The sequence below is a fragment of the Rhinoderma darwinii genome, chromosome 8 (genome assembly GCF_050947455.1).
Source record: "Rhinoderma darwinii isolate aRhiDar2 chromosome 8, aRhiDar2.hap1, whole genome shotgun sequence".
Classification (NCBI taxonomy): Eukaryota; Metazoa; Chordata; class Amphibia; order Anura; family Rhinodermatidae; genus Rhinoderma; species Rhinoderma darwinii.
This window is the reverse complement of record NC_134694.1, coordinates 95516407-95544138: the sequence shown is the minus strand read 5'-3', so window position 1 is coordinate 95544138 and position 27732 is coordinate 95516407. Positions and strand designations below refer to the sequence as shown.

Genomic DNA, 27732 nt, shown 5'->3' with positions numbered 1-27732 from the left:
TCTGCTGTGTCCCGTAGGGTGCTCATGAACGCGCGTGCCCGGCCTTAAAGGGCCCGCACACGCACATGAAAATAATCATCAATTAACCCATGATCACCCTGGACTATAAAAAGGGCTCTGCCCTTTCACTCATTGCCTGAGAGTTGCTGTGTTTACCCATGTTAGTCTTCGCAAATGGTCGCCTCATGCACACGACCGTATTTTTTCCCACCCGTAAATACTGGTGTAAATACGGGTCCGGTGTCACACGTATTCGACCCGTTTTGCACCAGTATTTACGGACCCGTGCCCGTAAATATGGGTCCGGTGTCGCCCGTATTCCACCCGTATTTACGAGCACGTTTTTGGCGGCAAAATAGCACTGCACTAATCGGCAGCCCCTTCTCTCTATCAGTGCAGGATAGAGAGAAGGGACAGCCCTTTCTGTAATAAAAGTTAAAGAAATTCATACTTACCCGGCCGTTGTCTTGGTGACTCGTCCCTCTCTTCACATCCAGCCCGACATCCCTGGATGACGCGGCAGGCCATGTGACCGCTGCAGCCTGTGATTGACCTGTGATTGGCTGCAGCGGTCACATGGGCTGAAACGTCATCCAGGGACGGCCAGGACGTCGGGCCGGATGTCGAGAGGGACGCGTCACCAAGGCAACGGCCGGGAGACCGGACTGGAGGAAGCAGGAAGTTCTCGGTAAGTATGAACGTTTTTATTTTTTACAGGTTGCTCTTTATTCTGATCGGTAGTCACTGTCCAGAGTGCTGAAAGAGTTACTGCCGATCAGTTAACTCTTTCAGCTCACTGGACAGTGACTATTTACTGACGTCGCTTAGCAACGCTGCCGTAATGACGGGTGCACACATGTAGCCACCCGTCATTACGGGAGCTCCATAGACTTCTATGGACTGTACGTGCCGTTATTACGGCCTGAAATAGGACATGTTCTTTTTTTTTTTTAACGGCACGGGCACCTTCCCGTAAGAAAACGGGAAGGTACCCGTGGCCAATAGAAGTCTATGAGCCCGTTATTGCGGGTCGTAATTACGACCCGTAATAACGGGAGTTTTTACGGTCGTGTGCATGAGGCTTGTGTTATCCTGTTCCTGTGCCCTGGTGCCTGCATCCTGTGCCTTAACCTGTTGGATTCGTGTTGTGCCACCGGTCACGCCTGCTGATATACACCACGTCTGGTGTCTACAAGTTCATCTGTGCTGAGCCTCTGTTACTGTCTGGACTATCAAAGGTACTAATTTAATAGGGCTTTTTGACCGGCTGCTACTCTGCTACGGCGGTGCGACCTAGTGGGTCCACATACCCACGGATTGTGACAGTAAGGATTGTTTTAGGCTTGCGCCATGGTTAATTTTTTATTACAGATCCATGACTGAAAAGACAGATCTATTATGAACTTTATATTTTTCTTCGTCCCATTGACATGTAGTTGCTCTGTCAGGTTTCCTTTATTACTGGATAAAACAAATGATGGCTCTAGCATGCTGAGGTTCAAAAAAAGTGCAGTTCAAAAAAAATGCATTTTCAATGAAAAAACATGAGAGATTTTTGCAAATCTTATTAACATTCATGTAGCATCTGACTATAGTTTTTTTTGCTGAGAATTAAATGTGGTGTGAACTTGGCCTAAAAGAGGTTTTACTGATGACAATAATTGCATTAAAAAAGGCTTAGGGAAGAGTATAATTATGGGAAAATCTGAACAATCTCTGAGGTTAAGATGGCAAGTCCTGACTACTGCCAAGATGTTCTATCCTCTGCTGTCAGCACAACATCACTTTTAGCTTTGAGCTGAACTTCTGTGTCATTTTAGAATGACTAATTGCTAGACATATCCCAATCTATTCAATAGTGTTGTCAAGCAGCACGTCCCTAGCAACCAGACACACTCTGCGATCAAAGCTGAATTGCTACCAAACTCAGGACAGATGAGATTTGGAGGCTTAGCAGGCTAAGCTAACCGTCATATATTTTAAATAGACCTATCTTTAAATAATGCTAATTTAAAGAGTATGTCTAGCTTTAAAAAAATATAAATTTGGGCCTCTGCATATGGGCTTAAAAGACAAAAAAAAAGCTCATACTCCCCTGTTAAATCCAGTGCCAAAAGCTCCTAGTCCCTGGCGGGTCTCTGTTTAAGGGTAGGGCTACAAGACCACTTGGGCCACGACATCGGTTGAGCAAACAAAGATCACTGTGCCTTTACGTGCATCGCTTGTAATTAAAGTCAATGTGGCCACGTTGCGACCCCACAGTCGCAAGAAATCCAGCAGGTTTGGTTGTCTTGCAACTGTTGGGTTTCAGTCGTGGCAACCTGTGGGTTGCAACATGGCCTCATTCACTTTAATTACGTGCAATGCACGCAGGGACACACAGCGATCTTTGGCCACACGATCTGTGTTGCGGCCAAAGTCGCCGTGCAGCCCTAACCTTAATCGCTTCAGCAAATATGTATGCATCCGTCACATGACCGCTGTTTATGGTGGATATCGTGCCTTTGGTGGTATGTGGTTCCTGCCTAACTCCATGGGATTTTGGCGTCCATGAGATGATAGAACATTTTCTTCCTTAATTTCGGTCTTCTATGTGCTTTTTGGCAAACTAGCTTAGATGTCATTATTATTATTTACTATTATTATTATTTGAAAACACTACCTTTTTACAGGGCTTTTTTCATTTCCCCTTAGACCTGTGACTGGGGATGTACTTGGGCAACAGTTGTATATGGTGTCTCCTATATTGACCCCAGAAGCTTGTGAGGATGCATTGACTCATGATGTACTTGCATTGTATTAAAAATACGCTGTGAAAACGACAATGTTTTCCTTTGGGAAAAATATTCTGCAACGCAGACAGATTTCTCTCTTTTATGGAGTATTTTTTCACATAGGTACACATTGTAAAGTTTTCTGCACCGTAGGTTTACACTGCGGAAATTCAATACAAGTACGTCATGTGTAAGAGCACCCTTACTCCTCCAGAGTTGTCATAGGGCTGTTGATGGTCTCTAGCCTTTCGTGCATGGTTACTTGGAACAGTTTGCGCTAGGTAGACTTTTTTTATAGTAATTCCTCCACGTTTGGATGATTGGCTTAGGTGCATTGAACATCAACCCCTCCCCTGTATCCATCTTTTATTTTGTAATCGGATATTACCACAAGAGTGAGGGGATTATTCCCTATTATTTCGTTAGGGAATGTTTAAATTCTCCTTTGTGTTGAAATCCAATTCTCCTTTATGATAAGAAAAAAGCATACAGGAGAGCGGATTTCCCGAATTTGATGTTCAAGAGCCTGTCTATGTATTCCAAGTGATATTGAATAACTCAGTTGTTTCATTACAGCGTTGTTCACACAGCTTTCCCAAACGTCTGAAATTCACATAGTTTATGCAGCAGTACATTCCCTGCTCCCATGTTAGGCCACTTTCAGACGAGTATAATACAGTCCCAGGTTTAATTACCCGAACTTCCAGAATTATAGATTGCTATGATGCTATCAGTTTGGGTCATTAGACATGCGGATGGGCCGGGATCCGCAATCACTATACAGGCGAAAACCATGCACTCGTATTACACTCTTCTGAAACTGGCTTTAGATGGGTGACAACACTTGGGAGAAGTACAATGGCTACTATTAGTAATTGTCACTTTTTAGAAGACAGCAGTGGAATATATACAGTATAATAAATACTATATATATATATATATATATATATATATAATAGGGGTGCACAGTTGTAGTGAGCAGTCAGTGTGGTCATGAAGGGGTGGATGCATATAGTGAGCAGTGTGGTCATGAAGGGGTGGATGCATATAGTGAGCAGTGTGGTCATGAAGGGGTGGATGCACATAGTGGGCAGTGTGGTCATGAAGGGGTGGACGTTGTAGTGAGCAGTGTGGTCATGAAGAGGTGGACGCATGTAGTGAGCAGTGTGGTCATGAAGGGGTGGACGTTGTAGTGAGCAGTGTGGTCATGATGGGGTGGACGTTGTAGTGAGCAGTGTGGTCATGAAGGGGTGGATGTTGTAGTGAGCAGTGTGGTCATGAAGGGGTGGACGGTCGCAGTGAGCAGTGTGGTCATGAAGGGGTGGACGTTGTAGTGAGCAGTGTGGTCATGAAGGGGTGGACATTGTAGTGAGCAGTGTGGTCATGAAGGGGTGGACGGTTGGAGTGAGCAGTGTGGTCATGAAGGGGTGGACGGTTGGAGTGAGCAGTGTGGTCATGAAGGGGTGGACGGTTGGAGTGAGCAGTGTGGTCATGAAGGGGTGGACGGTTGGAGTGAGCAGTGTGGTCATGAAGGGGTGGACGGTTGGAGTGAGCAGTGTGGTCATGAAGGGGTGGACGGTTGGAGTGAGCAGTGTGGTCATGAAGGGGTGGACGGTTGGAGTGAGCAGTGTGGTCATGAAGGGGTGGACGGTTGGAGTGAGCAGTGTGGTCATGAAGGGGTGGACGGTTGGAGTGAGCAGTGTGGTCATGAAGGGGTGGACGGTTGGAGTGAGCAGTGTGGTCATGAAGGGGTGGACGGTTGGAGTGAGCAGTGTGGTCATGAAGGGGTGGACGGTTGGAGTGAGCAGTGTGGTCATGAAGGGGTGGACGGTTGGAGTGAGCAGTGTGGTCATGAAGGGGTGGACGGTTGGAGTGAGCAGTGTGGTCATGAAGGGGTGGACGGTTGGAGTGAGCAGTGTGGTCATGAAGGGGTGGACGGTTGGAGTGAGCAGTGTGGTCATGAAGGGGTGGACGGTTGGAGTGAGCAGTGTGGTCATGAAGGGGTGGACGGTCGTAGTGAGCAGTGTGGTCATGAAGGGGTGGACGGTCGTAGTGAGCAGTGTGGTCATGAAGGGGTGGACGGTCGTAGTGAGCAGTGTGGTGATGAAGGGGTGGACGGTCGGAGTGAGCAGTGTGGTGATGAAGGGGTGGACGGTCGGAGTGAGCAGTGTGGTCATGAAGGGGTGGACGGTCGGAGTGAGCAGTGTGGTCATGAAGGGGTGGACGGTCGGAGTGAGCAGTGTGGTCATGAAGGGGTGGACGGTTGGAGTGAGCAGTGTGGTCATGAAGGGGTGGACGGTTGGAGTGAGCAGTGTGGTCATGAAGGGGTGGACGGTTGGAGTGAGAAGTGTGGTCATGAAGGGGTGGACGGTTGGAGTGAGCAGTGTGGTCATGAAGGGGTGGACGGTTGGAGTGAGAAGTGTGGTCATGAAGGGGTGGACGGTTGGAGTGAGCAGTGTGGTCATGAAGGGGTGGACGGTTGGAGTGAGCAGTGTGGTCATGAAGGGGTGGGCTGTTGTAGTGAGCAGTGTGGTCATGAAGGGGTGTGTGTTGTAGTGAGCAGTGTGGTCATGAAGGGGTGGACGGTCGCAGTGAGCAGCGTGGTCATGAAGGGGTGGACGGTCGTAGTGAGCAGCGTGGTGATGAAGGGGTGGACGGTTGGAGTGAGCAGTGTGGTCATGAAGGGGTGGACGGTTGTAGTGAGCAGTGTGGTCATGAAGGGGTGTGTGTTGTAGTGAGCAGTGTGGTCATGAAGGGGTGGACGGTTGTAGTGAGCAGTGTGGTGATGAAGGGGTGGACGGTTGTAGTGAGCAGTGTGGTCATGAAGGGGTGGACGTTGTAGTGAGCAGTGTGGTCATGAAGGGGTGGACGGTTGGAGTGAGCAGTGTGGTCATAAAGGGGTGGACGGTTGGAGTGAGCAGTGTGGTCATGAAGGGGTGGACGGTTGTAGTGAGCAGTGTGGTCATGAAGGGGTGTGTGTTGTAGTGAGCAGTGTGGTCATGAAGGGGTGGACGGTTGGAGTGAGCAGTGTGGTCATGAAGGGGTGTGTGTTGTAGTGAGCAGTGTGGTCATGAAGGGGTGGGCTGTTGTAATATTGTGTGGATAATTTGGCAATGACTCAGTGACTTCCATGCCTGACATGGACTTGCTACAGAATAAGGGGAGATTCACACGAACGTTGCGTTTTTGCGCGCGCAAACAACGCAGCGTTTTGCGAGCGCAAAAACCATTTGACAGCTGCGTGTGTCATGCGTGTCTGATGCGCGGCTGCGTGATTTTCGCGCAGCCGGCATCATAGAGATGAGGCTTGTCAACGCCCGTCACTGTCCAAGGTGCTGAAAGAGCTAAATCTTTCAGCACCCTCGACAGTGAATGCCGAACACAACAGCGAAAAACCTGTACAAAAAAAAGATAAAGTTCCTACTTACCGAGAACTTCCCGGCCGTTGCCTTGGTGACGCGTCCTTGGTGACGCGCCTCTCTTGACATCGGGCCCCACCTCCCTGGATGACGCAGCAGTCCAAGTGACCGCTGCAGCCTGTGATTGGCTGCAGCCTGTGCTTGGCCTGTGATTGGCTGGAGCTGTCACTTGAACTGAAGTGTCATCCCGGGAGGTCGGACTGCAGGAAGGAGACAGGAGTAATCGGTAAGTTAGAACTTCGGGTTTTTTTTACAGGTTAATGTATTTTGGGATCGCAAGTCACTGTCCATGGTGCTGAAACAGTTTAACTCTTTCAGCACCATGGACAGTGACTATCTCCTGACGTCGCGTACCGATAATTTTTTTGCCGGGATCGGCCAAAACGAGTTTGGCCGAACCCGGTGAAGTTCGGTACGCAAAGACACTCCGTTTGGATGTTCGGAAACAGAAAAGCACGTGGTGCTTTTCGGTTTTCATTCATCCTTTTCACTGCTGTTGCGCGAATCACGCTCGTCCCACGGAAGTGCTTCCGTGTGGTGCGCGTGATTTTCACGCACCCATTGACTTCAATGGGTGCGTGATGCGCGAAATACGCAGAGTTATTGAACCTGTCGCGCATTTTGCGCAGCAGACAAACGCTGCGCAAAAAGCACGGACTGTCTGTACTGCCCCATAGACTTGTATTGGTCCATGCGTGCCGCGTGAAAACCACGCGGCCCGCACGGACCGAATACACGCTCGTGTGAATCCCCCCTAACAGAGTCATATTCTCTCCGGTTATCCAGTGACTCCAGGTGCAGCTGAGCACACAATATGAGCGCCTAGATGTGGACAGAGAGGGGTTGATACGCTGCGTGCGTACAGGGGGGCGTGTGACGGTTCTTCCCGCCGTTGGCGTGACGTCAGCACGTTATGCGTCTTCGAATGAAAGGAAACAAACACTAGAGATTACTGAGCTGTTCCTGGAATAAGAGTGACAGTGCTGGCAGGAGGGCGCGCGGCTCGGCGGGTGAGTATGGGCAGAGGACGGGCAGAGATAACCCGGTGTTCCGTGACGCAGTGTAAGGCTTCAGAGCCCGCCTTCTATGGAGCCGCGGGAGGCCGAGCAGCCTGTGACTCCCGCAGGATCCCATTGTGGTGCAGGGGGTGATGTGGAAACAGTGGGACGTCAGGGGGATGAATGAATGACCGGTGAGGGGAGTGAATAGTAGCGGAGCGCGTCATGTCACCCAGATGTGGTGCTGTGCAGTGTGACCTCTGTGATTTATAGTGAGGGGGAATGTGAGGTATTGGGGGGCTTGTACTAAACTGTCAGGAGGGACATTCTACCAGATTTCTTGAAATAAAGTGTCCCCATTGCTTGGCTCTTGTGGTAAATTACAGATGTCAGGAGCAGACCTCACCTGGCCCTGTCACCTCTCAATGACCGAGCTACACGCTGTAGTATGTAAGGAGCTCCATGGTAGTCACCCACTGGCTGCGCTGCTTGTTTCCAGGTAACAGTCCTAACATATGTAAATAAACTACCAGTGTTATTAAAGGGACTATTATAAGTAGGACCCTGCTCAGATTTGCTGGTGGTTTGAGACTGCGAAGGACAGATGTCATCCGGCCCCTGTAGTAAATCTCCCTACATGTTTTCTCAGTCATTGCGCTGGCAAGAGGCACGTAACTTTTGGGTCTGTTTAGTACAGAATAATTTCCTGCGTTTCTGATTTGATTTCTAAGTCTTGAATGAGTAATGATTGTGGATATGTATCTAAAACAGTGCTGAGGATGGACAGCGCCATCCAAAGGGCAGACAGCGCATTTGTAAGGAGAGATCGGTCTGCTTTTCTCTATACAGTGTCGAGAGGCTCAAGGTTGAGGGTGTTCACGCTTTCTATACATCTTATAGACCATGTTAAACACACCCTTCCTCCATACAGTGCCCGCTGACCTGAGCGCCGCTGCATGTGAACGTTACAGCTGCACGAATAACTCGTCTGTGCCACGTACAAAACACGCGTGTATTGCACAGGAAGGGTGTCCCTGCTGCAGCCATGTTGCGAGGATGTTTTTTTGACAAGGCTGCAGTGGGGATGCCTTTTCTTTTCAAAGTTTGGGTGTCCTGAACATTGGATAGAATGTGGGGGTGGGGCATTTACTGACTTGAGGAATTTTTGTAACTAAAAGGGTTAAATAAAAAAACTAAAGATAACCCCTTTAAAGCACCACTGCCACATGACATGCTGAGATTTACAATATCTAGGAAATATACGGCACTCCGATGGTAGGTGATGCTCGAGTGGGACTCCGCTCTTGTGTATATAATGCTGACATTTACCACATGCCGTTTACAATTCTCTCAGTTGCCCCAAAGTAACAAATGACACTGACACTTGGATGCTAAAGATCAACTGACCAACTACTTTAACACCCATTTAATATGACATAAATGTAGGATCAGTTGAAGTCTGACCACCGGGACACTCACCCTAGATCAGGGGTACTTGGTCTTCCACACACCGGCTATTAAAGTCTATGATAGAAACTGAAGCGGCTGAGTGCCCATTCACTGTAATGGAGCGTTACCTCCTTTATAAGACATGCGGCAAATCTCAGCTATCCTCGACCTTCTGCAGAAGGATTTGGCAGTTCTCCCATTTCACGTACCTAGGTGCGACTCCTCTGAGATGTGCAGGTTCTCCTGGTGCGTGTCTTGTGATCTTGTTTGCAATAGGAAGTAAGAGAAAATATTCTCTCTCCTGACACTTCCTGGTAACCAATGATGGCCTATGCCAGAGGGACCATCAACATCTGCAATGCTCTCAGGGCTCCCTCCTCACCATGTTGTACTTTGTAATTGGACATTATGTAGTAGGGCTGAAGTCAGACCGGACTGTTCCCTGTCCTTGTGGGAAAGGGAGTTAGTTGGAGGTGGAAACCTGCAGATCTTAGAGGCAGTATATCCAGGTAAGGCTTCGTTCACATTTGCGTTTGGGGTTTCTGTTCTGGACTGTCCTAGAAGCAGAATGTCCTTTGCGTGACCGAAACAAACAGCGTCCGATGGAGCCCATTGACATTTACGGTTTACATCTTGCAGTGCTGTTTTGTCCGGCAAAAACAGAAGCCTCGACAGAGCCCTCTGACACATGTGAACAGAGCCATAGTATTCTTAAATTGAGTTCATGGAACCGTAATATATTTTTCACGTTTTTGTTTTTTCTTTTTTTTTTCTTCTCTCCAGTGTTTTGTGAACCTGTCGTAGAACAAGCTGCAGACCATGTCAGGCTCTTCTGGACAGAAAAAAGGATCATTGCGGCAACATAAATGTGGATTCTGCAGGTCAAACAGAGAAAAAGAATGTGGGCAGCTACTGATGTCCAATAACCAGAAGGTGGCAGCACATCATAGATGTTTGGTGGGTATCAAATCTCGAGGAAAACAATGGTTTTATTTTATTTACACTTTCTGTATGTGTTTATATTGTGTTTGTTATAATATATGTTTGCACTGAGACATAAAACTTGTCTGTATCGACTTGATCTCCTGTTTAGATTTGATATATTTGAAGTATAGTAAATTCGTCAAACAACTGGTTACTGAAAATATTATTTCCTTTTATTCAGCTGTTTTCTTCCGCACTTGTATCTTCACAATCTGACAGTGAAAACCTTGGTGGGTTTTCCATAGAAGACATACAGAAGGAATTGAGAAGGGGCAAGAAACTGGTATGTCTCTATTTATACAAATATAAGTTGTGACAAATACATTTTAAGTTTAATAGTGCAGCACAAAATGTATGTCATGTTTTTAGTTGAAGAGGTTGGGTCCATGGCCGGCTGTGACTTCCCCTATATGGTTGCACACAGAGTGCCTATGGCTCTGTAGTATTGAGCCACATAGTGCTGCACCCAACGATACAGTTGGGAGACCGAGAATCCTGCTCCGTCCCCTAGGCTCCTGGTTTCAGTATGGAGCCGGCACTGTAGGGTTTGCTTTTTTTTGTTCAGATGCACACAGAGTAATGGATGGACCCAGGCAGTCCAATATGACTGGCTTTAGTAGACCTGGCTCTAGATGTGCATGTCTAATGACTTTCTTTCTGTTTTGTCTTCCTAGATGTGCACTTTGTGTCACTGTCCTGGTGCAACAATTGGGTGTGAGATGAAGACGTGCCGAAAGACCTATCATTATCACTGCGCTCTGCACGATAAAGCCCAGATGCAGGAAAATCCATCACAAGGAATATATCTGTAAGAACAATGAATTCTTCCTAAATGTTCCAGTAGTTGATGTTTTCACATAGTGAAAGCGGCTTTGGTGAAAAATCACCAGACTGTGCTAGTGCAGGATTTTACCATTTCTCGCTTTTAAAGAGGTTTTCCAGCACTGGTATTAATGGCCTACCATTAGAATAGGTCATCAACATCAGATCGACAGGGGTCTGACTTCTGATACCCCAACCGTTCAGCTGACTGAAGGGCCTCCGCGACCGCTTCATGGTTTACCAGGCGTAGCGTGCTTCCTCAGCCTGGTACTGCAGTTCTGTTCGCACTCAAGTGTATTGGACCGGGCTGCAGAGAACTGCAATGCCAGGCACAGCCGTTACGGAAGAGTAAACTGTGAAGAGGCCACAGCTTCGTTTTTGACCAGGAGTCGGACCCTCACTGATCTGTTATTGATGACCTGTCCTTAGGGTAGTCCATCAATATAAAAGTCCCAGAGAACCCCTGAAGGACACGACCCCTTTTTTTCGTTTTTCACTTCCTGCCTACTAAGAGCCATAAAGTTTTTTATTTTTCCGTCAATACAGCGGTGTGAGGGCTTACATTTTGCGGGAGGAGTTGTAGTTTCTATTGGTAGCATTTAAAGTGCCATTTAATGTTCTGGGAAACTGAAAATAAAATTATTTGTGGGCTGAAATTGGGAAACTGTGATTCCTCCATTAGTTTTTGGGTTTCATGTTTATGGCTTTCACCGTGTGGTAAAAACAACAACTGAACTTTATTCTTGGGCGCAATGTGATTACATTGATATCAAAATTATATCTATTTTTTTTTATATATATATATATATATATTTTGGGGACAAGCTGTAGTTTTTAGATTTACCGTTTGTTTGTATGTACAACTTTTTAATTCGAATTTTTTTTTTTGGCAGCAAAGTTGACCAGAAAGGCGGTTTCAATTTTTTTATGGTGTTCTCTGTTAAATAACGCTATATTGTAATATTTTAGACTTTTACGGACACAGCGATACCACTTTTTTTATTCTTTTTACACTCGGGGAACAGTTTTTTTTTGTTTTTGTTTTTTACAACATCCAATGAACTTGGTTGAACTTGATGGACATGTGTTTTTTTTTTTTTCAACCGTACTATGTAACTTAATTTTTATTTTTTTATTCTTTTTCATTACTAAAGACTTTATTGAACTTTTTTTTTTACACGTTTTATTAGTCTCTCTAGGGGACTTGAACCAGCAATTGTTACAATACGCTGCAATACTAATGTATTGCAGTATATTGTCATTTTTACAGGCTCCTGCCCCCCTCTCTCTTACGACTCAGAAGCTGCAGTTGAGATTGACCGCAGCATTTGAGGGATCGCTGTTCCTAGCAGTTAGTCCCAGTTGTCAACTGTAAAACACAGCTGACACCCGCAGCGTATGGCGTGAGCGTGCTCCATACTTCTCCCCCTGCACCAGGACGTACCGGCACATACTGGTGCGTGAAGGGGTTAGGGACAGACGGTATAATAGATACACCGTTCACGTTCTATTCACTAATGTTGAAAATTTATTTTATGGTATTGAACAAAAGTATAGTAGTTTTTAGAGATATAACTTGTCTAAGGTTTGTTGTCTAGTGTGTATTTTGTGGGTGCAACAAATCTGTCCATTCGTGCAGCCTACTGTGCAACTTTGTCACCTGCATACTGGATAGTGTTATAATACCTACATTTTTTTATTTTTTATGTCGTGCTTCTGTGTCTCAACCTCCCGCCTCCCCCCTTCCCCCGACCAACATACATATGATGCAGTAAAGTTGGATTGTGAAGGACCGTGGTCAGTTCAATGTGTACTGTCCTGGGGCTACTATTGCCTTCTCTAGGGCATAATGGGCAGACCTTTCAGTTAAGGAAATTACAGTATCTGTCTAAACCCTGCCCATCATAAAGCACTGCTATAGTGGAATGGATAGGTACATGGAGTTCTGGACTGTCTAATATGTGATCTGGCTTTTTTTTTTCATTGCGAGGTAGCGTGTTATCAAGTGTTACCACGCTTTGCATCACTATGTTGCTGTATAGGAGGTTTGAAGTAGGGCCTAACAAACCTCACGTGGTCATCAACAGAAATACTGCTGGCATCTTTTGAGGCCCCCCCTGCACATGCTGCAGAAACCACCCCATTCCGATGAATAGAACTGCATTTCAGTCGCAGAAAATTCTGCAACATAGTCGTCAGTGTGTGTAGGGGGCCTTAAAGAGGCTCTGTCACCAGATTATAAGTGCCCGATCTCCTACATAATGTGATTGGCGCTGTAATGTAGATAACAGCAGTGGTTTTCATTTTGAAAAACGATCATTTTTGAGCAAGTTATGAGCAATTTTAGATTTATGCTAATTAGTTTCTCAATGGACAACTGGGCGTGTTTTTACTTTTTACCAACTGGGTGTTGTACAGAGGAGTGTATGAGACCGACCAATCAGCGACCAATCAGTGACATACACTTCTCATTGTTCCAGCCCAGCTTCTTTCACTGCACAATCACACTGTGCTGTGGATCAAAAAGGTAAGAATGTTTTATTAAACCGGTTGTGGGAATTAATCCTTTACATATTACACTGTGCTTAAACTTCATGTCTCAACAATTTTTTAAATTTATTTTTGTCCTCCTTTTTATTTTAGGATTTATTGCCGAAAACACAAAGAACAGATGCGTAACTCAGAAGGTAAGTTTTCATCTGGAAACCTCTTGAGCTGCATGATTTTGGATGACTTTAAAGGCCGAACTTAACACATTCATGACATTGGACATCTCATACATTTGTAAACCGTTTCAGTTGAATCTTGGAGATTAAAGAGGTGCAAAAGAAAAGTGGGGCAGTTACCCATAGCAACCAATAAAATGGTACTTTCAGAGTTTGGGCGCTGGTTGTTATGGGCAACACCTCTCACTTTTCTCTTTCACCTGTTTTGATGTCCCACATTTGTGTCTGGCAAATCTAAATACAGTATAGTTTGTAGCTCACGTAATATTGACGTGGCTTTCTGTCCTATAAATGAAAGTAAATCACTTGTTACTTTCGGTACGATCTCCTCACAGTTGCTGTAATAGAAAAATCTAGGTGTCACGTGTTATGATGATAAATCTAGATTTCAGTTCTGTTAAAAAAAAAAAAAAAAAGTTGCTGCTCCCATTATGGTATTGAATTGCTGCCCCTAGATGACATTTTTTGTATCTACACCCATCTGAACTTGTTACCTCCAGCGCTGACGTTTCGTCGTGTGTCGATGCCATACGCTCATAGGGTTTCTTTGTATAATGTACAGTGCTATGATAGACTGTCGTCACGCTGTATTTACAGTCAGACTTCTTTATTTTTTCATTCTATATAGATGAATTAGAAGAAGGGTTTGGCCACAGAGACTTGAGTCCATCTCCTCGTAACCGCGGCAGGGGAAGGGGCACTCGAGGAAAGTCAAGGACTGCAAATTCCAGAGGACAGTCTGAGGAGAGCAGGCTCACATCGTCACACTGTGCAGAGGAGACAGAAAGCAGCTCCAGTGTAAGCTGTGGCCGGGGGTAGAGGGGAGCGAATGTTTTAATGGTTCTAGTAATATCTTTCAGGGCATGAATGTGGTAACATAAGATTTTTGTTTTGCTGTTCCCTACAGAGAGACCGGTCACCCCACAGAAGCAGCCCCAGTGACAGCAGACCGAAATGTGGCTTCTGTCATGCTGGTGATGAGGAAAATGAAACACGTGGAAAGCTTCATGTATTTAATGCGAAAAAAGCTGCCGCTCACTACAAGTGCATGGTATGGACTCGTACTTCATCTTCTATAATTAGTTTACTGTGGTGGATCAGAATAAGGCTGGATTCACACAAAATGGGAATGCTGTTACCAATTATCCACATTGTTTGTGCAGCAAAATCCACACGTGTTTCGTGCGGTTTTCACCCCTTCTACATTAAGCAGGGTGCAATCCGCAGTGAACATCGGGAACAAAATGAGCATGCTACGGAAAATGTTCAGCGGTTTCTGGGTGAGATTTGTTCAAATCTCATCCACATGGCTGGGATTGTAATCCACTGCAGATTTTTTGCACGTAAAATCCGCAGCGTTTCCGGCCCATGTGAATCTAGCCTTACTGATGTGCTTTGTTACGCTTCTATACAGATTCCTTTAAAAATTCCGAAACTTCTAATGCAGTTCTGAGCCCATTTTCTGTAGATCCCCCTCCCCCCCCCCCCCCCCCAACAAATTGATAGTATAAGTGTGACGAGGACTCTCACCGCATTAGCCCCCTCCCCCTTTGTCATCCGCACCAGCTTTGAGCTTTTTTTTTTTTTTTTCTAAACAAGTTTAGATTGTTACTTCTCAGGATACTATCACAGGCGGTGCAAATAATGCAGCTGAAAACCCGCATTATTTTCAGAACCTGTGAATGGGAACGGTTATTAAGAAAAAAAAAACTAACAGAACGGTGGCAAAATCCCATGTAAATACATACGTGGTTTTTCCAGTGGTACTCACTGGTGTTTATAAGTGTTTTATCGCTGCACTGCATTTGCAGTATACATTCGAAAATGCTCCTGACGTGTCCACATAATACTTCGCTAATAGGCTCCCATTCAAAAAAACAACCGTTTACCACCAGGCTTAAGGTTTTTTTGCGGGATGCCTCTGTATTGAATAGTGTAGTTGACTACCCTGTGAAATACTGTAAAAGGGAAAAAAGTTTGACTCTGACGTATAAAACAAAACGAAAAAAACACTTTTGGCATATGTCGGGTAAGCAGTTTAAAACGGCCTTCATTGAATACTGCAGTTGTATTGGCAGTTGATTTGTTCCAAGAAATGCACAAAAATACCACCATCCCACTATTTATTTGTTTTCCGCCTACAAATAAACTTGCTATGTTTTTAGCTTTTGGAAAAAATTTGATGCTATAAAGCAGTACTTCTCATTCTCTCTAAGGCTGGGTTCACACGACCACATTAACATCCGTAATGGACGGACGTATTTCGGCCGGAAGTCCCGGACCGAACTCAGTGCAGGGAGCCGGGCTCCTAGCATCATACTTATGTACGATGCTAGGAGTTCCTGCCTCTCCGTGGAACTACTGTCCCGTACTGAAAACATGATTACAGTACGGGACACTCGCTGCATGTGTGAACGGCCCCATTGAAATCAATGGGTCCGTGTGCTGCGCGTGATATCCCTGCGCAGCAAATGGATGTTATTCATGTTTGTCTGAATGAGCCCTAAGGGTATGTTCATACTGCTTATTTTTGTCCGTCCGAAGCAGAAAAACGGCGTTCTGTTCCGACGGGGCGTTTTTTACGTGGCCATCTTTAAAAACGGCCATGTTAAAAAACGCCCGCAAAAGAGTGCATGTCACTTCTTTCAAGTTTTTCTTCGACTCCCATAAAACGGCTGAATATCAGGGGCTGGTTTCCCTTGAAAACCTCTCCGTATCTTCAGATGTTTTTTTTGCGAAGTGTGTGAACATACCCTAAAACTGACAGGCAATCTATTAGGCAGACCTTTGTTAGGCCCCCGGCTGCCATTGAAACCCGACGAGGTCCCTGAATTTTGTTTCGGGGGTGCCGATAGGGTGACAGTGGGAGCTTCCTCCCTCTGTCAAACACATTAGATGCCGCTGTCGCTATTGACAGCGGCATCTAATTGGCTAAACTGTCAGAATCGGAGCGCACTTCGTTTCCGACAGTTGGGGCAGGAGCCAGGCTGTGTGTAACAGCCGTGATCCTGCCGCTGATCGCGTGGGTATACTGGCAGTACCCATGCGATCTGAGGACGGATATGTCCTTCCTTATGCGGGAATTAGCTCCTGCATAGGACGGATATATCTGTCCTTTGTCGTTAAGGCGTTAATGGGAAAATCTGCAACAAATCCGCGTCAGAAATTGACATGCTGCTGATTTGAAAATCCACAATCCCTGACTTTTGAGGCATATGTTAAAGTGCACACATCTATATACACGTGTATACACACAAGCGAACACGTATAGAAACACACAGGCATATTTAGAGTAGGAGCCGTAATCCGTCCTTCCTCGGCCGATCAGGGGGATCTCTGAGCAGGAGCCGTCTTCTGCACCTGGTATTTCTTGTGGAAGAATTGTGCCCCTATCGTGTTATTTTCAGAAACAAATGTGATAACGAGATGGGTAGAGCGCTTGGATGCCCGCTGCGTACCACCTGGACCTGTAGTGCATTTCTTGGGGTATGCGTACTGCGGGTTGTGAACCACTTCTATATAGTATATGACCCCCTTTGTAGTGACCTCTTACATACGAAGTCTTTTATTTTTTTGTTCTTTCATGATCGTTTACAATCTTCTCCGCTAAGCAATGAAGTGTGGAGGTAATAACATGGGAGAACCCACTGAGAAGCTCATGTGTCCCTCACATTGCATGTGCCAATTCAAAATGTTATTCCAAGCAATTGAAATTCTCTTTTCCTCCAGCTTTTCTCCTCTGGTACAGTCCAGCTAACAACAACCTCAAGGGCCGAAGTTGGAGATTTTGACATAAAAACTGTGATACAAGAAATGAAACGCGGCAAACGTATGGTAAATATATGTAGATTTTATTCACCCCACAGCTGATTTGTTCGGTGGGTCTAAGGGCTAGTTCACACTGAGTTTTTTGGCGCTGTTTTTGATGCGGAACACGCACAGGAAACCGCACCAAAAAAAACGTCCGAAATCGCCTCCCATTGATATAAAAATGCACGCTCTTTCTCCCCACGGTTTCGTCTCTGACCGCTCATTGAAATCAATGGGAGGCAGAGAAAGCGTTTTTCGTTGCGTTTTTTTTTTTTTTACCAGCGGCGCACAAGAAGCTGCAAAAAACGCATCAAAAAGTGCAGGCAGGTCATAATCTAAATCAAATTTCCTGAAGGAATGCAAAAGAACTCCGTGTGAACGTACCCTAATTTGGTTAAAAGCATGTACTTTTTTTTTTTTTTTTTTTTGGCGCACAGAATCTTATGGGCAGCCGGGCTTCACGGTGTACATTTTAGAATTTATTTATTTTTTCTTTGTAGGGATCATTCCTTTGAACTTGGCTGCTGTGGTCACATTTTCCAGGTTTCCTTTGCTGTAGTTTTTATACATAATTCTACCGTTCTATCTCTGTAAAGAGTTCATTAAAACAAAAAAAGCATATACTGTATGTTTATTTATTTTTATTTTTGTCCTCTGCAGAAGTGTACGTTATGTGGCCTTCTAGGTGCTACCATTGGATGTGAAATCAAGGCTTGCGTGAAAACCTATCATTATCATTGTGGAGTACAGGATAAGGCTAAATATATTGAAAATATGTCACGAGGAATTTACAAGTAAGAGTTTGTGATCGTGTGACCTAGATGCAGCGTTTATGGATGTTTGAATTCCTAGGTTTTCAAGATCTCTGCTTGCAAACAATAAATGTTTGATTTATTTATTGTACTTCTAGAGACTGTAAACCTGTCCTGCTCACACAGTTGCCCGCTGTAAGTATATTAGGTTAGGCTCACACTTCGCATGTTTGGTGCAGAATTTAGGTTGCTTAATCTGCAACGTCCGTTCACTAAGGGTAACTTCACATTTGTTGCAGAAATTACATCTATACATTTGAATAGGGTCGTTTCTGCAGCAGGTGTATGGATTTTTGCAAATCCCATTCAGATGAATAGAACTAATTTTAAGTCGCAGAAGTTTATACAACAAAATCTTCCACGTGTGAATCCACCCTTCGGCTGGGTTCCCACGTAGCTTAAACGCTCCGGAATTCTGTGTGGGAATTCATCAGAATTAACAATAGCAGCAAAGTGAATGAGATTTAGAAAATCTCATGCCCACGCTGCCGAAAAAAACCGCACTAAAGTCATGCGGAAATTGTTCTGCGTTGCGTATTTCCATTCTGCAGCATGTCAATTTATGCTGTGTGTTCTGTGTGGAGATGCTGCGTGTTTGGCCCATAGATTTCAATGGGGAGCGGAAATTCTGCAACTGAATTATGTTGCAGTTTACGTAGCGAAAACGCAGTAAAAATTTCTGGAAATCCGCAGGTGCACATATAATTTGCTATAACCAATGCTTAACACTAAATAAGCAGGTAAAACCGCTGCGGAAAAAACCACTGTTTCCGCGGCAATATGAGCAGGAAAAACTCACTATTTGGTGTGGATTTCTGTGACCGATTTACCAGCCTTTTTATAGAGATTCTGCTTCCGATTTTCTGTCGCAGAAAATCTGCAGCGTATCATGTGTGGGAACATACCCAGCATAAAAAATCCGCAGAGGAATCTAGACTTAGGGTGGATTTCGTTTATTGCAATGCGTGAAATTCACAGCTACATCCGCAATGAAATGCGCATGTAACACATACAGATTTTGTTGCGGGTTTGTAGGCCAGTTTAACAGCGTAATATTTACTCTGTGAACCCAGCCTCATGAGCTCTCTCATGTTGTAACAAGCCATGCATCTGTGTGAGCAGGACAAGTTTTCAGCTTCCGGATGTAGATTATGCTTGTTCGTCTTCTAAAGTTTGCACAGGGCAATGAATAGGAACGAGTATTCTTACGAACGCATGGTTCAACCTATCATTGGCCGTGTAAAAGATCCTTCACTCTTCGTTAGACTTTGCAGAAATCAATAGTTTGAGCAAATATAAGAAACTTTGCCTCGTTCTCTACTTATTAGGCTCCTTTGCTTTCCTTCCTTCCTAAGGCCTCATGCGCACGGCGTGCTCTTAATCACGTTCCGCGATTACGGGCATGGCTGACGGCCACAGACAGCCACCCGCATTTTCGGCCTGTGCTGAAATAACAAAATAGCAAAAAGCAAAAGATAGAACATGTCCTATCTTTTGCGGAGGCTTTCTACGGCCCTGACACCTTCCCCTAAATATACGGGAAGGTTTTCTTGGTCAATAGAAACGAATGGGTCCATAATTGCGGTCAAATTCTACGGTAGTGTACGTGGGGCCTAACTGTTCACTCACACTGAATTTACTGAGGAATATCAGTTCACATCAGATCAGGCTACAGCTGCCCATAGAAATCTAGGGAGAGGGGAGGGGTAGGAGCAGGCGCAGAAAGAGACAAAGACGCTGCTGTAGCTTCCTAATAAGTGTTCTATCTCACCCCAGTACTGAATTCTCGGCTACACTACTCATTACTGCTGAATAATCTCCTCCATGTGTCTGCAGTGTGTGTGTGTGTGTGTGTGTGTGTGTGACGTTTCTGTCCAGCCTTAGGACCTCTCTCAAGAATGCTTGAGAAAGGTCCTAAGGCTAGACAGAAACGTCGCATCTCTGCATTCGATTGAATAAAGCACTTTGTTTTGCTTAAATTGGAGTGTTGCTGAAATATATTTTTTTTAGAAAGATGGATTCTCCTCTTCTATGTGTGCAGTGTATAGAACACATGATCGCAGTTAGACTCCACCCATTGGAGAAGAGACAACTGAGAATTGGAGAAGAGTCCCTGCAGAGGGAAAAACTGCTAAAAAATAAATAAATGCAGCATACAATTCATATAATGGCAAGAAAGTGTTATTCCTCATATACACATATGACAGCTTGTTCTGTCATCAGTATATGATCGGTGTTAGTCCGGACCCCGAATCAATTGGCTGCCTTCGGCACTGGAAGTTATGCAATGGTCACCGCCGGAAATAGATTGCTCCGCACTCTGTATAGCGGGCTTATCTGCTTCTTGCACCAACCCCTGCATAACTTCCAGTGCGCGGAGGCAGCTAGAACAGCTAAACCGATGTCGCACTTCCATCGATCATATACTGATGACCTATCCTGTGAATAGGTCATCAACTGCCCCCAAACCGGACAACCCTTCTTAATATTTTGTCTGTAGGAAGCGGTATTCAACACTGTATATGGAGCTGAATACAAGTTTGTCGGCATATTCCACTATGAATGTTCTTTGATTATAATCTGTTTTTATGTACTCCTATCCCTCAGGCTGTATTGTAAAAATCACAGTGGAAATGACGAAAGAGATGAAGAAGATGAAGAACGTGAGAGCAGGAGCAAAGGGAACGCAGCTGAATTGCATGGAAATCCTCCGCAGGTCAACGGAAATTAAGATCCAATCAACAAAAATCAGAGGGACGTGCACAAGCATGGCAGCACACCACACGTCTATGATGGGGGAATGCTGGACATTTTTCAAGTTGCATTTTATCGAAGATTGTAAAAAAACACAACCATTTTCCAAGTATCAGACTTGTGTGGGGTTCTGGAGTCCTTAAAACACCGAAGGCATTGGAGGAATTTTCCTGCACATATTCATGCGTTTTTCTGTTTTTTTTTTTTGTTTTTTTTTTTTATAATTTCTGGAATCAGGAAGAAAACTATTGCTGCATTGTATTTTTCTTACCATGTGGCAGCAAATTAATGAAATATTCGCCTATCTCGCATGTCGGGAGCTTTTTTTCTTTTCTCTTCCACAATTATATATTTTTTTGAACATCCTTAGTCCCTTGGCATTCCAGGCTGTTCAAGTGATAAATAAAAAATTTTTTTTTTATTAGGAACGGCCATAAGTATGACAGTATTGTATTGTTTGGTACAGCAATATTGTACATGTCTGTTTCCCAACATAAATACGTTGTGTATTATCAAAACCTAGGGCTGTCTGCTGTTTAATTATTCTAGGAAGAATAATTCTTAAGCTGCAAGCAACTCCAGTTATAAAGTGTAATTAAACTTCTAAAAACTTTTGACTTGTCAGAAGTTTCGATCAGTGGTGTTCCGAGCTCTGAGACCCCCACCGATCACTAAAATAAAGCGGCAGAAACGATTGGGTAAGCGCTGTGCCGCTTTGTTTCACAGAAAAGCCGATCAGAAACAAAGTGGCAGAGCGTTCACCCCAACGATTCCACCGCTTCGTTTTCGCGATCGGTGGGGGTCTCCGTGCTCGGAACACCACCGATCGAAACTTCTGAAATGTCACTATGATATGTAAAAACTTTTTTTTTGCGTTTAGTTACCCCTTGAGAGTAGGTTCACGTTTGGCAGACATTTTTGTGACTTCCACATGTATGTATGGTGTTTTGTAGAAATTCATTCACATGCTACAGAAACAACTCCATTCAGATGTATGGGCCGTTTTCATGCACCGAAATTTCAGGAACAAATGTGCCTTCATGTGAACATAGCCTCAGTGTATGTTCACACGCCTAACAAAAAACGTCCGTGAAATACGGAGCTGTTTTCAAGGGAAAACTGCCTCTGCTTTTCAGCCGATTTTTATGCATCAAGCGGTTTTTGATTCTTTTTTTTTACGACCGTTTTAGAAGCTGTTTTTCTAATGACCCAATGAAAAATGTCTCAAGTGACACACTTTTACGGGGCGTTTTTTTTCGCGCAGTTTTTAAAGTCAATGGCCAGATGTTTGGAGTTGTTCAGCCGCCATATTTTCAGTCGTTTTTTGGGGCGTTTACGGCCTGGAAAATGTCTGAAAATAGGCCGTGTGAACATACACAAAGACTTCAGGCTTGCAGTGTGGACAAGTCCATGCCATTGTGTCCCGCAGGTTATACAATTCTAACAAACCTCATACTATGGGTTGTTCTGATAAGCTAATCATGTTGTATCTGTCTTGGTCATGCCCAGTTAAAACTAGGCCTGCAGCCCGAACCCTGCACCGATGTAAGCGTATTATCGGACAGGTTTTTAGCCATTGGATGTAAACAAGTACGTTTCTAACTCTGACAGCAAGCAGAGCTCTTGAAAATTGAGCTTTATTTACATAAAACCTGGGGGGAAAAAAATCAGTTGGAGTAAAATTTGTAAAAATGCCAGATCTGTGCAACTACAAATCATGTTAAGACTTTATTTTCCAGCTGTCTTTGCCTAATGGATGTATGCCGATTTATCATTTAGCTGAATTAAGAGATAATAAATTAGACAAATCCTTTTGGATCTCTGCATGTGTGCCCCACTAGCATGATCTGTCATGGGTGAGAAATCCGTTTATCAAAAAAATAAAAATAAAGCCACTAGCTTTGGAACACGACGCATAAAGCTCAACTCATTTCAGATTGCAAGAAAGTGGACGTAGAAACCAAAGTGGCAGTCCCATGTAATAACCCTGGTAGTCTTCAAGCCACTAACAAAGAGTTGAGGTGCAGTAGGATTAGGGGTTTTAGTTGATCTGATCGCACAGTGCCAGCTGCTGACCTTCCTACCCCTGTACTTTCAATGTTTTTGCCATAATAAACAAATCTACATAAGACTGAAAACAAATGATCAATGGAAATGTTTGCAGTTGATTCTTCTAGCCAGAGTAAATCATGTCCTACACATGGAAAACATTTCAGATATTTGGATATACTTGTTGTGACGATTGATTGGGTTCATGGACATTCGTTTGTCCAGTACAATTTTTAAAGTGCACTTAAAACAGGAGCATTTTCAAGATTGCCTTTAAGGGTTAACCTAGTCCGTTCTGAGAATGCCCACTATACAGACCTCTGGGTTGTCCTGAGTAGATTGGGTGGTGCAGTGTAAGTAGTAAGCCTGTCAGTCAGCAGATCTGTGTCTCGTAGATGCCTCTGTTTAAAGGGGTTGCACCAGATTAGAAATGCATGAGTGGATTCTTCAAGAAATGGCGCCACCCTTGTCTATGGGCTGTGTCTGGTATTGCAGCGAAGTCATTTTAAAGCTGAGCTGCAATACCAGACACAGCCCATGGTCAAGAGTGGCGCTGTTTATTGAAACCACCCATTGTACAGACTAATTTAGTGGACTTTATTAGGAATCTACCTTTCAAACTGTTATACAGTAGCATCCAACTGGTCTAAGTTGTTGGGATATTAGAGACCATTTAATTGTATTATATTCAGGCAAGAAGTTTGTGCGTTTCCGCTCAGTTTCTTGTCATTCTGGATAAGTTTTCTAAATTTCTAGTAGCTTGTTGGTCTATTCTGAATTATCTAAACACAAACTCTGGCACAGTAATAAACTATATGTAATACATCATTTATTGAACTTTTTTCTCTGCTGCTTATAGGTATTGCTTAAAGTCACATTGACCAATCCCTGCCGCATCTGAGGACTGAATGACGGGGTTAGTGTCTCATTTGGCTAAATATGCAAATTTAGCAGTAGTTTAACCCCTTGTTCTGGTTGGTTGGCTGGTTATTTGCCGATTTCCATTGTTTCTTGTTTTTGTAGTTGGAAGATGAGAACACATAAGGTCGTCTTACACATCCCGACGTGGGCTGTGTAAATGACCGCACTCGTTGATCGGCGCTCGTTTTTCTCCTTTCACATGAAGCAAGTATGGGGACGAGCGCCCGTTACTCCAATCGCTCGTCCCCATACGTTTAGGTTATGTCGGCAGCACATCTCCCTGCTTACACAGAGAAGTGCTGCCGACAACAATAATGGTTTCGGTATTTAAAACGATGCGATCAGACGATGACCGAGCGTTTGCTCGTTCATTGGCTGATCGTTGTTTACACAGGGCAATTATCGGGAATGAGCGTTCTGTGAACGCTCGTTTGCCTGATAATTGGCCGGCGTAAAAGGACCTATACTTAAGGGTATGTTCACACGGCAGCGTCGATTACGGCTGAAATTACAGATCTGTTTTCAGGAGAAAACCGCTCCGGAATTTCAGACGTAATGGCATGTTGCGGGCATCTTTTTTACGCGCCGTCTTTTGACAGCGGCGCGTAAAAAAAAATTACCGTCGGCACAGAACATCGTAAAGCCCATTCAAATGAATGGGCAGATGTTTGCCGGCGCATAGGAGCCGTATTTTCGGACGTAATTCTCGGTTAAAACGCCCGAATTACGTCCATAAATAGGGTGTGTGAACCCAGCCTAATAGTATTCCTCTCTCAAACTGCATAGTAATGATCCAACAAAATTCTAAAGCGTTATTTGGCAAGGGGGTTGTTTTTAGTTGTAACCCTCAGATCATCCTATATGGGTGGACATCTTTAGGTCTTGCTCACACAGTGAAGTTATGAAGTTTTTGCATACATTTTATTTAGTCAAAGCCAGAGGCGGATCCTTCGCTAAAGAATAAATGAAAGGCTTTTTTTTTTACTTTTTTTTTTTTTTTTTTTTATTTAGATTTAAGGTTTTTTTTTTTTTTCAGGCATTTAAAAAAAAAAAAAATCTGCACTGTGTGAACACTGATGAATGTCATAGTGAACACACTCAAAAGACTCCATTTCTTAGATCATCACTTATCCAAATTCCACGTTGAAGATTCCTCCACTGCCGGTAGTTTCCATTCACTAGCCATTAAACAGATTTGTCTGTATGGCAAATTTATTTTGTGCGCATCTAGACATATAAGTGCAACATATACTGTGAAATACCTCCTGTGTTCCCCTTCTTTTCAGCTTTAAAGCACTTGAACCACTCTGGACAAAATACTGCATTGTGAAGCTCTCTACCCTTCCCTGAGAACTCATTGGGGTATAGTCACTAAAGTCGGATTCCCACATTGCGGATTTCGTGCATTGCAATGAATGAAATCCGCAGGAGATGGGTAATGCCAGGGATTTAAAAGCTGTATGTGTAGATTCCGTTGTAAGGCCTCATGCACGCGGCAGTGTTCGGTCCGTGATGTACGGACCGCATGTCGGCCGCATTTCTCGGACAGAACACATTTCAGGGAGCCGGGCTCCTAGCATCATAGATATGTGATGCTGTGAGTCACTGCCTCCCCGTGGGACTACGGTCTCGTACTGAAAACATGTTTCAGTTCGGGACAGTAGTCCCGTGGGGAGGCAGGGACTCCTACCGTCATACATAACTATGATGCTAGAAGCCCGGCTCCCTGAACTGTATATCACGGACCGAACACAGTCGTGTGCATGAGGCCTTAGTGACTGGGGTTTGTTAAATATATGTCCATAAGGAATACTCATTTCACACGATTTATAATGCTATCTCTGCACACCACTATTAACAACCAGATTTCCCCATTTTCGGCTTTTGCTCTGCGGCTGCAATGTCACAGTGAGAATATCTTCAGGATCACACACGGCTTTGATTCAGTTTGTTGAGCGAAACACAGACGTGGATTCAAGAGAGAAGATGCATCCGTCTTTTCTTTATACCTTTCTCTTGGATCCACTTCTGGCCTTGGCTCAAACAGCCAAAAACTACATCAAAATTGTGTGTGATCCCGGCCTGAGGCTGGGGAAACACATCGAGTTTTTGGTGGAGAAGTGGATCCAGGAGGAAAGCGTAGTACAAGTTCTTCTTCCTTTTTTTTTTTTTTTTTTTTTTTTTTATATTTCCCATTCTTTTTGGATTTGGCTCAACAACAAAAAAACTGCACCAAAAACTTGATGTGTGTTTCCAGCATCATTCAGTGTTTGCCATAGATTGGGCTTTGTTGTAACTTCTTGAATGCCGGGATGTAAAGGCACCTGCATGTTCTATATTGATCCTCATAGGAGCTGTGTACTGCTTTCTTATCGTGAAAAGATTTGGGGACAGATCAGGAGCACCCTGCTGTATAATCTATTGTGTGGTCTTGTGATGTCACGTTCTTTGAAAAGTGCCTTACCATGTAAATACCTGTATTTGTATATTCTTGACAAGCATCTTCTTCTGTATAGTGACAAGATACTGTGTAGTATAATGTATCGCGGTATTTAGTGTGTGCCAGTAAGTGTAGTTGGGCATGTAAATTATTTATAGTGGTATGTAACATTTACATGCATTTAATTCAGTTCTGCCATTGGGCTATAGCTATGAATTTATCATGTAAAGCTTTACTAGGGATTACTAAAGCTCGGCGCTGGGTAAATATAGATATAATGGCAGATGTTTTTGTCATGTTGTTTTTCCTATTGCTGTACTTGAAAGTGCACAAATGACCGCTGTAGTGCAAAAGATTGTCTAGCTCTACTGTACAGGTTTAACTTTATTAACACCTATGGTAATGATTCTTTTTATTAAAATGAATACAAAAGTTTTACTCGGTCTACTGTTCTTTAATGGGAACCAATGTCCCAAAAATTTGTGTGTGTGTGTGTGTGTGTGTGTGTGTGTGTGTTCCGTAAAATAAAAAAAAAATAGGACACGTCCTATTTTTTTTTCAACGGACCGCTCATGGACGTAATATATGTCTGTCTGAATAAGGCCTAAACTAAATTAATTTGAAAACTGGGTTCAATTTGACTAACCACAACCAGGCCTGGTTACTGCCAGACCTGTTGAATCTAATAATAATTGAAATAGAACCTGTCTGGCAATGTGAAGCCGGTTCAAAGGTCTCAAAAAGCAGCACATGATGCCATGTTCTAAAGAGATTCAAATACAGATGCCAAACAGAGTAATTGAAATCTACCAGTCCAGAAAGGGTTATATTTGCTAATTCTCTGGGACTCCAGTGAACCGAACCTTCCCGGCCTGCCAAATTTTCACCAAGAGCGTATCAACGACTCATCCAAGAGGTCACAAAAGAACCCAGACGAACATCTAAAGAACTGCAGGCCTAATTTGCCTCAGTCAAGATCAATGTACATGGTTCCACAATAAGGACTTGCCCACACGTAACGGAATTGCTGCAGAAACTAGAAGAAATTCCGCTGAGGAGAAAACCGCACCATTTCCTGCATTTTACTGCAGAAAATGGTGCGTATTTTGCTGCGTTTTTCACAATGCCTGGGAGATGGTGACATCACCTCTGAAAAACGCAGCAATTTTGTCCACTTTCCGCAGCAGTAATTGACTTGCTGCCTTACGAAAAATACGCACCGGAAATTTTACGCAGCGTGTGCAAAATGTGTATGATGTGCTAAAACCTGTATCCGCCAGTTCATCGCCACTGACGGGTTCAGTGACAGCGGGTCCGGCGAGTCTCTGACACACAGCACCTGTAATCGAGCACATCTAAGATAATAACTTCGATGTGATTGACAACAGGTGGATCCTCAGTGTCGGAGACACGCAGGACCCAACTTCACTGAACCCGTCAGTGCCACTGACCTGGCGGATACAGGTTTCAGTGCACGATACAGCTGCTTTGTATACAGGATACAAATATAAAACACAATATACTGCTATACATTTAGTAATGCAGTATAGCCTGCAACAATCCAAGAATCGTTGGTTCAAGTCCTCTAGTGGGACTAATGAAAATAGTTTTTATCTGTCATATACAAAAAACATATTCAAAACTCCCCACATAATTTGGTATAGCCACATCCGTAAAAGTTTGAAATATAACATTATGTAACCTGCACGGCGAATGCCGTAAATAAATAAAAACACCAGAATTGCTGTTTGTTTTGTTTTTAGCTAGTTTCACA

The 27732-nt window shown here is 44.0% G+C and overlaps 1 protein-coding gene across 1 annotated transcript; it reads left to right on the top strand.

The window, feature by feature from the left end:
* The first annotated feature begins 7069 nt into the window (after positions 1–7069).
* Positions 7070–21203, top strand: PHF6 (PHD finger protein 6). Its single transcript, XM_075834378.1, has 10 exons — positions 7070–7203; positions 9424–9597; positions 9806–9907; positions 10299–10432; positions 13090–13133; positions 13801–13970; positions 14080–14223; positions 16902–17006; positions 17643–17776; positions 20402–21203. The coding sequence occupies exons 2-10, from the start codon at positions 9460–9462 to the stop codon at positions 20523–20525; spliced, it is 1095 nt and encodes a 364-aa protein (XP_075690493.1). The 5' UTR covers positions 7070–7203; positions 9424–9459; the 3' UTR covers positions 20526–21203.
* Positions 21204–27732: the final 6529 nt, after the last annotated feature.